The following is a 15398-nucleotide window of genomic DNA, read 5'->3' as shown; positions in this document are numbered from 1 at the left end:
TGAATGGGCCACATGTGGCCATAGGACCATGCATTTTGTTTCTGGTGGAATTTTGCAGGGAGTCCTCGCGGGCAGCACCTGACCTCAGGGGCACCTTGGCCTTGCCTCGTGGGGCCCCTGAAGCTGCTTCCATCTTAGTTCTTCTGCCTGGGAATTCAAGACCCCCCCCAGACATTGATTCATGTATTTGACAGGATACTGATTAAACATCTCCTCTGTGCAGAGCGCCGTGCTGGAAGCTGGAGGGCTGGGGAAGGATCATTCCGGCTGGAGAGAACAGGAGAGGCAAAGACCTCTAGAAATGAGTTTGGTGGTTGGGACAGAAAGAACGCCCATGCGCTGGGGTGGAGGAGCCAGGTTATAAGTGGAGAGAGATGCGGCCAGGTCGTGCGGGGCCTTGCAGCCATGGTGAGGGTTTCGCGTTTTATTCTGTGTGAAATCGACATGAGTTGGGGGGGTGCTTAAGCAAGGGAAGGCTGTGACCTGACTTAGGATCCCCTCTGGCTGTTTGTTGAAATTGGATGACAGGGAGGCCCACTGGAGGACAGTACAGTAACAGGGCAGGCGATGACGGGACCTTGGACCAGGGCAGGAGCAGTGGAACCAGTAAAATGTGCACGGATGGGTTGGATGGAGGGGGGATGGTGGGAGTTTTGGCCTGAACCAAGGTGAACGGTGAACACCCATTCTTAGCTGCAGTAAAAACGTGCTGCTCCTATGTTATCTAACTAAGCCTCATGTCAGAATCTGATTGTCAGTTTGCATCTGTGACCTGAATAAAGCCAACAGAATATCCAAATATAAGGAAAGGGGCTAAGGGTATGATGAGGACGTGGGAGAGAGGAAAGCAGAGAAAACCAGGGCTGTCTTGAAACACTTAAATCCATCCTCTTCATTTTAGATGGCGGGACTGAGGCACAGAGAAGTGAAGTCACTTGTCCAAGGTCACAGAGCTAGAACATGGCTCAGCAAGATTTGAACCCAGAGCCTGTGGTCTTAACCACTGCTCTATTTAACCAGTCTCCTGGGATGGATACTGAGTGGTTTCTAGATCAGGAGCATGTTTGTCAGTTTTCACTGTGACAGATTCCGTTGCCGGCAATGTCTTTATATGCTCGTCTTTGCACAGGCAAGCGAGGATTTCTGAAAGATAAATTCTGGGGAGCGGATGCAGTGGGTTTGGAGCCCTCGTGTTTGGTGGCATCTGTCTCTCCCACCCAGCGGCACTGACTTGCACAGATTGGTGCCTGCAAGTCTTCCCTTCCGCAAACGAGCCAGCCCCTCCAACAGCCGGACTGGCTTTCGAAGGAGGCTGTGCTTCTTTCGGGAGATGAAGGATAGCAAGGTGGTTGGGGGGAGGGGGGCTTTTTATAAACCATCAGACAGACCCAGATCAATAATGCATGTTCCCAAAAAGGCCAGCACATTATCTCACAGTCTGCAACAACTGGCACGCAGAGGGTGGTCCTAAAAAATTTATCATCTGCTATTTTCTGCTCATCCGTGCAGCAGTTCAGACGGTTCTCGGGGCTGGTGACTTCTCCACTAAGATAATTCCAGGCTCTCTTCCAGTCCCAGGGCGGACAACAGCCGTCCATCCTCATTAGGGTCTGGATGAGAGGACAGATGTGGGACACAGCACAGAAGCTTGCCCCGTTTCCTATTTGATGAATATTCATTTTTCCTTTCCCTCCCTGCATTTGAGGTGCCTCCCTGAGTTGTCGCTCAGAAGTCTCCGATGCCCAGGGAACAGGTGCTTGGGCACATTGCCCAGGAAGTGGCCTCTGTTATCAATACATTTTCAAAGTGACTAGGAAAATCCCAGTGTTTGGGGGACCGTCGGAGACCAACAGGGTCTTGGCTACCCTCTTCACCAGGAGAGGGGATGAGGGAGAAGCATACAGAAGCCAAGGTCTTGTTTGCACGTGTCCTTTGGTCAAACAGGCCTTGAAACTGGTGGACTCCGCCAGGGTTTACTAGATTAATTCAACCCAGACAAACCCCGGGTGAACCTCCGGGGCTGGAACAGGCTGAGACACCGCGATGCGTTAGTCGCGGACCTTGCCTGGGGCAAGGGAATATTTGCAACATCCCAGGGCCATCTGTTCTGTTACTTGAACTGGACTGACTTTTGGAAGCTTAAATATTATTTTTAAAAGGAAGCTTTAATGATGACTAAATGAACAACTGGTATCCACTGCCTGTGGTGAAAAGTCCCTGCAAAACTGAGTACCATGAGATCAGCAGTGTTTTTACATTTCAGCAAGATGCTGCCTCCCTGGAGGCCAAGGCCAGGGTGTCTTTGTTGTAAAAGGTAGTAGGCAGTTTGGAGAAAGGTGTCAGAGGTGAAGCAGCACCTCCCCGAGACTTTCTCCTTGACCTGATCAGCAGGATGGAGACTGGAACAGGGAAGGACTTTCTCGAATGTGAGTCATAGGCTTTTAGTGTTGGGGCCACAGTTAATGTAGACACCACTTGGCTGTAACTTTTGTGTCTGAGGGTTCAGGAGACAGAGCCCAAGGGGGATGACACAATAGTTGGCCGGCCTGGGTCACATGCATGTCCCTGGAGCCATATGAACTATGAGGACTGGGAGGTGGTAAGGGTGATTCCCTAAAGTAAAATTCAAGAGCTGGTGCCAGAAGGAGGCAGAATGGCTGGTGTGCAGTCAAGTCTGGGAGCAAGGATTCAAAGGGTGGACTAGACTCATTCATTTGTGAGAAATGTACTGAGCAGCCACCAGGTGCCAGGGATTCAGCAGCAAACATATTAGGCAAAATCTCTGCTCTTAGGGAGCTAATATCTAGGGTAAGAGTTAATCAAAAATATGTATATAATATATAAGATGGTGAAAAAAGCAAGAATAAAGCAAGGAAGGGGAGTCAGCAAGGAGGGGTGGGGAAAGGGAGAGTTGTGATTTTATGTAGGGGGGCCTACCTGAGAAGGGGACATTTGGGCAAAGAAGGTAAGGGAGTAAGTCAGGGGATTCCCCCAGGAAGAGCATTCCAGGCAAAGGGAACAGTGTGTACAAAGGCCCTGAGGCAGAAGCAGTCTGGGCAGGCTCACCGAGCAGCAAAGTGGGCAAAGTGGCAGAGCAGTGTGAGCAAAAGAGACAGGAACAGGTGAGGTCTGAGAGGTAATGGGGTGGTGGTGGGAGGGTGGGCCATGCAAGGTCTTTGAACCAGGGGGAGGACTTTGCCTTCTAAATGAGATGGACACTAGTGTAGGACCTTGACATCATCTGACTTACGTGTTAATATGTCCCCTTTAGCTATTATATGGAGGACAGACTGAAGGGATGTAATAGGAGCAGGAAGGAGTCTACTGCAATGGTCCAGGCACAAGATGATGGTGGCTCTGACCAGAGTGGGGAAAAGTCATCAGATGCTGCACAGAGAGGGTGGAGCTGGTAAGATGTGCTAATGGACCTGATGTGGAGGAGGAGAGAAGAATCAATAACTCCAAGGTTTTGGCCTGACTGACTGCAAGGAGGGATTTTCTGCTTACAGAGATGGGGAAAGCTGTGGTCTGGAGCTCGGTCCTGGACCTGGTAACTTGCAGATGCCTGTAAAGAAGCCAAGAGGAGCTGTCCAAGGCAGCCAGCCTTCAGAGTCAGAAGTTCAGGGGGGAGGCCCAGGCCTGGACGGGCCAGGAGTGGGAGAGGGTGGGAATTGTATGAAGATCATGCGCCTGTTTGTGCTTCCCCAGGTCCCAGAGCCTCACCAGATTCTCCGAGGGGTCTGTGATCCTGCAAGTGGCAGGCACCCCGCCTGGAGGGCTATCTTGTGGGAAAGGCTGGCTTTTGGGAGAAAGGCTCCGGAGAGCTTCTGGCCAGGCTCTTGTTTGCCTCTTCCCTTCTGTGAACACAGGAAACCACGCCCTGTGCTGCAGACTGATATCCAGAAAGCAATTCTAAATTGCAGGCTTGGGTGCTCTGTGGGGGCCAAATGGCCGGAAGCCCAGAAGAGTGTGCCCAGATTCGGGACATCAGATTGGTGGTAACTTCCAAAGCAGCCTCTCTGAGATACCAATTCCTGACATTCCTGCCGCCGCACACTGGGGTTAGAAAAACATGTGGATGCAGGTTATCTCAGGAAGAAGAGAGGCTCTTTTGGACCCACCCTGGTGTTCCACTTGCCAAGCACATTCCTGCAAGGTTTTCTTTTTCCCCCCAATTCAGCAACACTTGGGAGATCACTTAAATTCTGGAAACTAAGTGCGCCAGGATTAGGCTTGGCTGCATGTAAAAGAAAATATCAAATAACAGTGGCTGAGACAAGATAGAATTTTGTTCCTTACTCACATAAAAATGTCTGGAAGTTGACAGTTCAGGGCTGGCCTGGTGGTGTCAAGTTTATCAGGGACTGAAGCGCCTTCTCTGCTTTTGTATTCTACCATGCTTATTATGTGACTTCCATCTTCAGGGTCATCTTCATGGTTCTAAATAGCTGCTGAAACTCCAGCTCTCACAGCCACATTCCAGGCAGCAAGAAGGTGGAAGCAGAAAGGCAAAAAGGATGGCCCTTCAGGTTAAGTCAGCTCCCTTTAAGGTCCTCATCCCAGACATCCCCTCCAATGTGGACAGAACTTAATTAGCCACACAATCTTAGTAAGAAATGCAGGGGAACATTCAAATTTGTGTTATTTCAAGGAGGGTTTAACTTTTTTGCTAAGATGGGAGCAAGTGTGGGGAAATGATAGTGCAATACCCAAGGCTATTTAGTGACAGTAGGGTCATCCAAGACCAAGGGGATGAGGGGAGCAAATGGTTACTGGAACCTTGAGACTCAGAGGACCACCCAACCAGAGCTGTCATGCTCTGTTGACACAACAGAGAGGGAGGTGGAGGAATCCACACCCCATCCTTGGTTTCCCATCTGATCTCCTGCCAGGGCCCCGCATTGGCCAAACCCAGTCCAAAGCCAGAGTATAAACACACCTGTGGATACAGCCCATCCAGGTCAGCTCCCTGGGCTGGAGAACTGGGCAGAGCGTGGGTCTGGAAGGCCAAAAGGAGGACCACTCTCACGCGTAGCTACAGGAGAGTCTGGGAAATGCAGTTTCCTAGCTGAGTGCATTGAAGATTAAAGTCAGGATCTGTTCACAAGGACAAAGGGGAAACAGGTATTGGTGGGCATCCCAGGGTCTCAGTCGTATCAGAGATCTGGAGTACAGGCCCCGGGAAGGGGCAGCACCTCTAGCAGGGGGTGTGTGGTTAAATGGCAGGCACTGGTGGGACTGGCACCATCAGAAGGAGACGTTCACATGGAAACCTGAGGGAGGAGCCTCCCAGGCAGGGAGGAGCTTGCTAGGAACTTTTAGAAGAGGAGCAGGTCCTGGGGAGTGAGGGAGAGAAGGATGTGGGTGGGGACAGAGAAGAGATGGGGAAGGTCTGTATTTTATTCCCAGGCCAATGGAAAGTCACTGAAATGTTCTGAGGTCAAGTACGCGTGTTTCATGTTTTCCGTGGCTCACTCTGGCTGCAGGTGGAGAGGAGGTGGCCAGGGGACAGGGGCAGAAAGAGGGAGACCAGTTGTCCCAGTGGGAGGGGATGGAGGTGCTGTGGCGGGGGAGGGGTGGGGGACAGATGGAGCAGGTTCTGTTTTGAAGGTTGGGCCAGAAGGGCTTGTTGATGGATTGCAAGTGGGAGGGAAGGAGAATCAGGGATGACTCCGAGGTGTTTGGCTGAGCCGTTGGGCAGATGGCGGTGCAGTTTACAGAGATGGGAGACTGAGGGAGGAGGAACAGGTTTTCAGGCTTAGAACAGACACCAAGCTGCTTTGCAGACATCACCTGCCAGGCCAGTGGCTGAGTGGCTCTGTGAAGCCCAGCCTGAAAAGTGAGCGAAACACCTTGGAGACTCTGCTGTATTGAATCAGTAGCCTCTGCCGACGGCGGCGTTTTTTTTTTTTTTTTTTGGAGGATTATAAATGGGAGGGACGTTTCTGGGTGGAGCTCCTTGGAAAGGAAATGACCGATGATTGCCCAGCGCCATTGTTACTCCCACGACCGCCCTTCCCCAGGGCACCTCCCCTCCATTGAGAAGGACTGGGTTGGAATTTTCTCCCAGGGCTTCTGCTGGCTCTGGTTGCAGGAGAAAAAAATTGACTGCGGGACTTTTCTGATTTTTCAGTCCAATGTTTATTAGTGAAATTCCAGGACTGCCCCCTCAACATCTGCTTTAACTGATTAGGGGTTTAGGAACCAGTTTTGAGCCTTGGCTTTTTGTAGCTAAAACCAGCAATTACATTTGCCTGTGTTTTGTTGTATCCAAACGTCAGGAAAGGTTCCTCCTTTGCCACCATATCTGAGAAACGGGTCCTAGGAATCCAGTGAATTTTTCTAGATTGCATTGCAAGCCTGATACGAGCTGCCAGCTGACAGTGAGCACTTCCAGCCCGAGGAGGAAATGTAATTGCTCCAGGAAACAGTGGAGCCCCTGGGCCCAGATGTGGCCTCTGATTGCTGCTATTCGGCCCCCAGGCCTTTGTCTCACCCCTCTTCCCCCCTCCCCGGAGTCTGGGGCATTCAGCCTCCTGTGGCCATTAAACAGGTGTTTCCATGAGTGGGCAACTCACAGTCTGATCCAGTGACATTGCGGGCATTCCAGGGACATTCAAAGGCCAGTTGAGGGCTGCCACGTGAATTCCAGCCTGGCGGGTGGAACCGGCGGCTGGAGGATGGTCGTGGACACACATGCTTCCCCACATGTGGCCCGAGCTCGCAGCCTCCACCCCTTGCATGTCCAGGTCGAGCCTCTTTACCTAAGCCCACAACTCGTCTTCGCCCGCTTAAAGCCTGTTTTCTGTGGGTTTCCCAGCGACAGTAATCCTTACTTTACGAGTTTACTTAGCCAGTCACTTTAGCTGGAACAGAGCCAGCTAAGGGTTGCAAACTCAGTGCCTTCAGGGCCAGGCAGGTACTGCATATAAGGGACGTGGGCCTGATGGGGGCCATGGGGAACCGGAGAGGGGCCCTGCTAAAGCCGGCCTTTGCTACTCAGATTCACCTGCCTTTGGGCCCATCAAGGCCAGGTCTTGGCATTTCTCACGCAGAGCCCGAAAGCTGGATTGATGTGAAATCTCCCAATTAAAAATTTAAAGTTAGCAATTAATTCAGATTTTTTTTTAGCACTTTTTAGCAGACCTAAATCCAACACACATGCAGACAAGAGACTGTCCAGAGGCAGTTTATGCACTCTGTGTTATACTGCATGTGGTTGGGAGCTGCCATAATCTGAATTTTTTAAAGCTAGCATGGTTCAAGTCCTTTCTGTATGCCAAGCATTGAACCAAAGACTTTGCATAAATTTTTCTCAGTTAAAATTCTGCAGAAGTCTAGGTAAGAAATGGCGATGGTTTAGATGTAGATCTAAGTCGAGACCCTGGGTTTGTTACCCACCGCCCACCTCCCACTGCTTTTCCGAGGAGGGCCTGACATCACAGACGCTCATTGTTTACCTATAATTTTAAGAAAACAAGCATCAGAAAGCATCATCTCTTTAGTTCTCCATCAACACCAGTGCTTCCTATGCTGTGCCGCCCAAGTTGGAGGCCAAGGACTTTATCCTGGGGGAGGAGGGGAGCGGCGGGCGTGGGGTGCGTCCTCTCCCAGCCGACACAGACCGCTACGGCAGAAAGTGGATATGAGCCACCTAAGCCCCAGGACTGGCCAAAATCGGGGCACATTTTGAATCTTGAGCACCCCTAGCACCCACTAAGTCCCCAGAGATAGCGGTTGCTCTGACCCAGACCTTTAGAAGAGAGCATTAAATCAGCATTTCCCAAAATGCCTTTCTGTGACACCGGTCGTGCACGAAATCATCTCTTGTGACAGGTCGACAAACACTGACTAGCCTACTGTAAACTTACTTTGACACGCATCCAAAAAATACCTAAGTAGCTCGTCAAGTCCAGAATGTCACATAGCTACTTGGGTTGAGATGAAAGTTTATTTTTTTTTTAAGTTACTTGGAAGAAAACTATGAGATCAAATAAATAACAGCCCAGGTGGTAGACTGAGAGGCTTCCCAAAAAAAGCAATCAGAAAGGGGGATGGGTCTGCTGTGGGAAACGCCTTGTTCCTTCCTGGGCAGGTGAGTAGTTTGGGCACCGAAATTCAAGTCCCCGTCATCAGGGTCGGGGCGGGGCCTCCCTAGTGTGAATGAAAAATATTGCCTGTCGTATGAGTAAACAAAGGATGCTGTGGCCATCAAGTCATCAGCCACTGCCGCCACCCTCGACCGTGAGCAGAGGGAGCTCAGGATGGAGACAAGTAGGCAGCCGGGCCTCTGCAGTGGAAGCACAGGACACTGGCCCCAGAGAGCGAGGTGCACATCAAAGGGATGATTTCAGTGAGCCCAGCCTTTTGCATCTTCCCGTGTATAGAAAAGTGCTAATTTCCTTAACTTCAGATACGTGACTTTCTTCTTATTAACAGTAATCTTTTAATGTTCCGACTACCTGATCTTTGTTGCCAAAGCTCCTACATATCCTGGCTCCTCCCTTGCCTCTTCAGAGCAGTTTCTTAGAGCCAGCTAAGAGGCCACCTCCCGGGCTCAAGTCCTTGGAAAGTCCGCTGAATAAAACAAAACCCTCAACTTTAAGATTGCGCTTTTTTTTTTTAAGTCCACACCAGTCCATTAGAGTCACAGAGAAAAGTGTCAGGGTGACCTCACTCCTGGCCCAGCGAGGGAGGCAGGTCTGATCACGGAAAGAAGCCTGGTCTGTTTTTGTCTGCGTGTCCCCTGGCTTATGTTGGATGACATAAGTTTTGGTTGGCTGGCCTTTCTATTTCTGTGTGGGCCGGTCTTCCAGGCTCCTCCCTCCCCTCAGAGCTGTCCATCTGCATCAGGGCTGCGCGGGGCACGGAGGTGAGATCATGTGTTTTTCTGTTCCAGATGCAGATTTACAGAACCTTGTCACTGTGGCAGTTTTAATAAAGCAGGTTACTGTCCCCAAGGGGGGCCTTAACATGTCATGCTGCGTATGCACAGACGCGGCTGTCATTTCAACACACGTTTAAATTGTGCTCCAACAACAGACTGACACAGCTCTCCTTCGGCTGGCCGATTTGGGCAGGGGTGACTGCCCCGAGCAGACCCGCGCGGGGAGGTACCGGTTAAGAGCAGACAATGGCTCATTTCCTCCAAAATTAGGAAGATGGAGATGTGAGGGCTTTGAGACGCCAGTTTGGAGCCCCTTAAAAGGCGAAAAGTTTCCGCAGGCTGTTTGCTTTCTGCCAGCACAGCATTCGGGGCTGCTTTCTGCAGGTGGATGAGCCACCAGGTGCGGCCCCCCTGCTCTGCAGGAGAGGGTCTGACAGGTCAGGTGGGCGGCCGGGCTTTGTCCTCTCTGCCCTCTCTGGAGACCTGGTGAGGCCAGCTGTTTCCTCCTTTCTCCTCTGTGAAGAGCTGGCAAAGGGTGGATTCTGCCTGGATTGCCCTAGATCCGTGCCTTTGAGAAAAACTCGCTGAACACCTGCTGTGTGCCAGGCACCATGGCCTGGAGGAGCTGCATGGACAGAGGCTCTGAGGTGGGAGTGAGCCTGGTAAGTGTGAGGAGAGTCGAGGCCGCCGTGGTTGCAGAGAGGGGGTGGGAAGGGGGACCTGGATCCCAAGGAGCCTGCGGACAACCACAGGGACTTTGCTTTCTGAGTGAGTGGGAGCTGCGGTGGGTGCTGAGGGGAGGAGATGCTCTGGCTGCTTCTCAGGGAGTAAGTGGCTGCAGCGCAGTCAGGAAGCAGTGGACCTCGTTCAGAGGAAAGAGGGTGGCTGCCTGCCCAGGGAGGAGGCCACGAGACTCTGAGTGTGGATGTTCTTTGAAGAAAGAGCAACAGGTTTTGCTGTTGGATTGGATGTGGGATAGAAAGACGGGACCAAGGAGTAGCTAAGGGTATTGCCTGAGTACCTGGAGGAGAGGGGAGGAGCTGCAGGGGGAGCTGTGGACAGACCTCTGACATCAGGGGACATCTGAGGTGTCTACTAGCCAATGTCACCACTGGGTAGACGGTGCCGGCTTGTGCCACATGCCGGCCATCCCCTCACCTTTGCACAGTTTCACTGTATTTGTGTGCCACCCATGCTACTATTTACTTTTTTTTTTTTTAACAATTGTAATTGTTTTTAAAGAACAGGATTCCACTACCCTAAATGAGAGAGGCGAGCACCATGTGCCCTAAGTTGAAGGAACGTAAACCACGTGTTCAGGTGTAAACCAATACGGCTGCCCGCCCAGAGCTCCTAGCGGCTGGCCGGGTCTCTTCCTGCTGAAATAGGGTGTGGGCATTAGGACGGGGCAGCGCCCACCCCAGACTTTGTCCCAGAGTTTATCAGAAGGAGTGGACAGGAATCACTTTCCCACCACTGGTGTCCCTGGCATTTGGTGATGTGACCCTGTGCCACTCTCACTGCTGATGTGCCAGCTAATGTCACCTCTGGGATGACTTGGGGACCAGCAGACAGTCCAGGGGACTCCCCTTCTGAGCCTTGCTGAAACCAAGAGTTGACAGAGTGCATGGGGACCTCTGTGCACTTCCTGGTACATTATCAACACCTTCTGTGTGGCCAAAGCTGAACGTTTCCTGAAGGTTTCACCCAGCACCCACCTCTCCTGTCAGACAAGCCTGGGTTCCATCCCTCACGTCACACTTCCCCAGCTCCGCTACCTTGACCAGTCATTTAACTTCTTGTGCTTAGCTCCCTCTTCTGTTGAATGGTTCATTGGGAGGATTTAATAAAAACGATGCACATTGTGTGCCCAGCACAGCGCACACAGCAGACACTCAGCCAGCATAGTCATCACATCAGTGACAATAACAGTTGTTATTGGCATGCATCACTGTCCCCTCTCTACCCCAGGCACGAGTCAGAGCTGTCTCAACCACTAAGTTATATTAGGAGTTACCAAACCAAAGCCTTCAGGGACCAGGCAGGTAATGTGAATGGGCAGAGCTGGTATAAGACTATAGGGAGCACTGGGGAGTGTGGCAAACTAGCGACCACATCATCTGTTTGGTGCTGTTTAAATTCAGATGTTTAAAATCCACTGTGCACAACAAACACATATATACACACATGCATGTCGTGGACACAAACCAGCTTGGGCTCCTGGGTTGTATGGAAACCCAAAGAGTGAGATAATTTTTATTGTTGTTACTTTAGTAGATATTTGTTGAGCCCTCACCCTGTGCCGGGCACTGTTCTGGGTTGGGGAGTAGGACAGTGAACAAAGCAGACCTAAGTCCCTGCCCCGTGGAGCTGTTCTGGTGGGAACAGTGGGTAACACACAAATGAGGGAATTGTCCGAGGGCAGTAAGTGCTGGGGGGTGAAGGGAAGCGGAGTAGGAGGGGCGGCAGGCTCAGTGTGTGGCCAGGGACGTTACTGACATCTGATCAATAAGGAGGCTAGGAGGGCGCCCCCCACCCCCACCCCCCGGCCGGGGAAGCCCAGGGCTCTGTCCGACCCTGTGGCTCGCTCACTCTGCAGGCTTCTGCGACTTCACACCAGCTGGTAGAGGAGGCCCCAGAGAGCCTGCCTCCTCCATCCCCTGCAGAGGGAGACTTCACACCTGGTGGAAACCCTATAATTGCCACCAGTTACAGCTGGGACCCTTGGGGACTTCTCCAGAGGGTGTGTGACCTTGACAACAGATGTTCATGCAGTTCCAAGGCCTGACGATTCCTGTTTAAACACAAAGCTGGTTCTTTCCTCACCCACTGGGGGAGACCTCGGCCAGGAGGCTCAGGAAACACTCCTGGTTCCTGGTGGGCATCTGGTTTTCTCTTATAAAACCGCCTCAGTGCTGGGCTCGAAAGGGCAGAGTCTGCTCTCTTCCTTCAGTCATTCAGTGAGATCACAGGGCATCAGGTCTGTATTCCTGGGGCTGGAGGTGGACAGTGCCCTGGATCACCCAGAACGCTCAGTCCAGAAGCAGAGGCAGATCATAAACAAGTGAACTGGTAAAGGAGACTGTTTCGGAAGGAGAGAAACACGGAGAAGAAGCATACTGGTGTGGTAGCAAGTGAGCAGGGTGGGGGCTCCTTCAGATGGTGAGGTCGGCCAGGCCTCACAGAGGAGGCGACCTCTAAGTTAAGATGTGAATAATGCGAAGTCTCAGAAAGAGAGTCCCAGGCAGAGGCAAGCGCAAGTGCAAAGATCCTGGGGCAGGGATGAGCCTGGAACCCTTGAGAAACAATGAGGAAGCCTGTGGAGCCGGGCAAGCAGTGGGGAGAGAAGAGATGAGGTCAAAGAAACTCTGGAGGTGGGTTGGCGGGGAGGGCAGGTCTGGAATAGTCTTTCAGGCCCCAGTAAGGAATTTGGGTTTTCTCCTGAGTGCAGTGGGAAGCTACTGGATGCTTTTAAGCAGTGAAGAGATACGATCTATGTTTGCCTCAGGGAAACTCTGTTTCCTTCCTTGTTTGGCAAAAAAGATGGGATCAAAGAGCCACATAAATCTCCTTTTCATTCTTAGCCTTTAGGGACAGAGAGCTGAGGTGGGCCTGACGCTTTCGGGGCTCTAGGGGGTCATTGGTGATTGGGATCGGCAGCTCTTCCGCAAGAGCCTCAAATGCCTGCTAGACCCTGTATTGGTTTCTTATTGCTGTCCTAACAAATTGCCACACACCCGGTGGTTTAAAACAACACAGATTTACTATCTCACAATTGTGGAGGCAGACGTCTGAAATCAAGGTGTCGGCAGGGCTCTTTCCTCCAAAGCCTCTAGGGGTGAATCCTTCCCTGCCCTTCCAGCTCGTGGGGGCCCAGAGAATTCCTTGGCTTATAGATAAGTCCCTCCAATCTCTGCCTCCATCTTACAAGGCCTGCCCCTCTGTGTTTGTGTGTCTCCTTCCTTCGGTCTCTTAGGACACTTGTCTTTGAATTTAGGGCCCAGCCAGGTAATCCAGAACCATCTCACCTCAAGATCCTTAAGTACATCTACAAAGACCCTTTGTCCAAATTAGGTCACATGCACAGGTGCCAGGGATTCGGACAGGGACATGTCTTTGGTGGGTGGGCCATCATTCAATCGACAATAGACCCTAAGAACCGCAAGGAAAAGGAAAAAAAAGAGGATGGCTGTAGAAGGAAAAGAAAAAGGATTTCCATTGGATATTTCCATTGAACCTACTAAATGTCTGGGTACCAGCCATGGTATACAATTACACATACATTCTTCACACATTTATTGAGTACCTACCGTGTGACACACACAGTGGGAGGTGTTAAGGATTCAGCACTGAGCAAGGCACATAGTCAGTCTTTGCCCTCCTGGAGTCCTGGCCAGAACAGAGTGTCAAGGCGCCTGCACACAGTAGGGTTTCCACACAAATTAGCTTGCTTTTCTTCCTGCGCTTTGCTCTGCTTACAGCTTCATTGAGAAACAAGAATAGGCATGAATGAAATCCCCGTACCTGGTGGTATATCATTAAGTCCTAACAACAAATTTGTGGTAAGAGCTCAAGGGAATTGGAAGCCAGAGTGATCCCAGAGGACAGAAGAGGTGCAGCTGGACTGGTGGGTTAGATGTGGGGGGAGGTGGGAAGTGGGTTCTAAGCTGGATAGAGGAGGTGAGAAAGCGTGGTTCACGGCTGATACAGAGCTTTTCAGCTGAGGTGGGCTGAGGGGGTGGCAGGCTGGGTGATCAGATTTCAATAAGAGTGAATAATTCTTGGGAAAGTTCCAAATAAAACAAACTATAATCTTCTCTCTGTTTACCTAGTGGTTGCTTTCCAAAAAAAAAAAAAATGAGCTTATATTAATACCCTGCAAAAGAAGGTGTTCCGTTTATATGCAAAACAGAGTTCCTTACTCAGCTTAGGTAACTTACAGGTTTTTACAGACTCTCTGACATGAACGCCTAGTGGAACTGGGGACCCAGGGTATTTCTTCATTGTGTAGGACCATCCCACACTGCGTTGCTGTCTGCTGCCCACAAATGCCAGTAGTGCCTCCCAGTTTGTCCTTGGAGAATTCCAAAATGCACTCCCCTCCCCAGAGAGCGGTTGCCACCCACTCACTCAGCACCTCTCTCTAACTGTTTGGTGCCCAACTGGCACACGCTAGTTGGAAATCTGCGGGCCCGCATCTCACCTCCATTCCTGGTTGCAGGTTCCATGCAGGTGATGAACAAGACGAGGCGCATCATGGAGCAGGGCGGGGCGCACTTCATCAACGCCTTCGTGACCACGCCCATGTGCTGCCCCTCGCGCTCCTCCATCCTCACCGGGAAGTACGTCCACAACCACAACACCTACACCAACAACGAGAATTGCTCCTCGCCCTCCTGGCAGGCGCAGCACGAGAGCCGCACCTTTGCCGTGTACCTCAACAGCACGGGCTACCGGACAGGTGAGGGAGCCAGGCTGCGGCGGGTGGGCGCGCGCGCATGCGCGTGGGCTGGGCCCCTCCGGGAGTGGTACCCGGTGTCCCCACCTTGGACCACTGTCTCTCCGGGTGTGGTCCCTGTACTGCAGTGGGTCCCTGTAGTGCGCGAACAACTTTGTTTTCTTTTAAAAGTCGTGCGTTGACTTCTAGATGCATTAGAAAAATACAGATTTATTTGCCTATAGAAGTGATAGAAAGTGACCTTTTCAGAGGAATTTGAGGTTTTTTTTTAAAGTGAGTCCCTTTAAAATGTGAAATATCATACAGGGAAGTCATGAAGTTCCCGGGCAAGAGTGTGAGTCCTTTGTGAATTATGTTACTTAAGTCGTGGGGGACTACTTCATTGACCTGAGGCTATCAGCATGGAAGAAGCTTCCAGAAGAACATTGGGGTGGGGGGATGGGGATTAAAATTAGTGTGGAGGCTGGAAGGGAACATATGTGGGGACTGTGTGACCACTCTGCAGATGGATGGACTGTGTGTCTATACTTGACCGTCTACACTACCCAGTGTGCTCCATTCCATCTCTCCTGCAGTCGTACCCGCAGTGTGGCATCCTGGGTGTAGAGTGAGCGAGGCGTCCTGTCTTTATCTTGCAGTTGATAACTTTGGTGGAGTCTGAAGACTCACCTGCCAGGCTGGTTGCTCAAGGCAAAGGCACAATGGCAAACAGTCACTTATCTCCAGCAACATTGCAAAATCCTCCAAACTCAATTTAATTTGCTTTAATTTAGAAAAATAAACAAACGCTCCCCACCTTGGGTAAGCAGCCAAGGCAGTTGTGAAATCAGATATTGTGGCCTGGGTGTTGTAAGCCGGGAGACTGTGTTCAAGTGACAAGGGGCTTGTGTAGGTGGGAGTGACATGCGAGAGGGACGGAGCCTCCCTCAGCTGGATTTGTGGCACTGAAGCCGCCCTGGGAGCTGGGCAGCTTCCCCTCACGTGCACAGTGTGGCTGGCCGTGGGCATGTTGGGTTGGGGAGCAAGCGGGGCAGGTGTGTCGTCCTGCAGATT

The 15398-nt window shown here is 51.4% G+C and overlaps 1 protein-coding gene across 4 annotated transcripts in view; it reads left to right on the top strand.

Annotated features, from left to right (window-relative positions):
* Positions 1 to 15398, top strand: part of SULF2 (sulfatase 2) — a 109672-nt gene that overhangs the window by 29028 nt on the left and 65246 nt on the right. For all 4 annotated transcript variants that reach the window (XM_074347394.1, XM_074347396.1, XM_074347395.1 and 1 more), the window contains exon 3: positions 14109 to 14348. In XM_074347394.1, the coding sequence (XP_074203495.1) occupies positions 14109 to 14348 (240 nt within the window). The remainder of the gene's footprint in view (positions 1 to 14108; positions 14349 to 15398) is intronic.

This window comes from Camelus bactrianus, chromosome 19 (assembly GCF_048773025.1).
Source record: "Camelus bactrianus isolate YW-2024 breed Bactrian camel chromosome 19, ASM4877302v1, whole genome shotgun sequence".
In the NCBI taxonomy this organism is placed as follows: domain Eukaryota; kingdom Metazoa; phylum Chordata; class Mammalia; order Artiodactyla; family Camelidae; genus Camelus; species Camelus bactrianus.
This window is presented reverse-complemented; position numbering and strand designations above follow the sequence as displayed.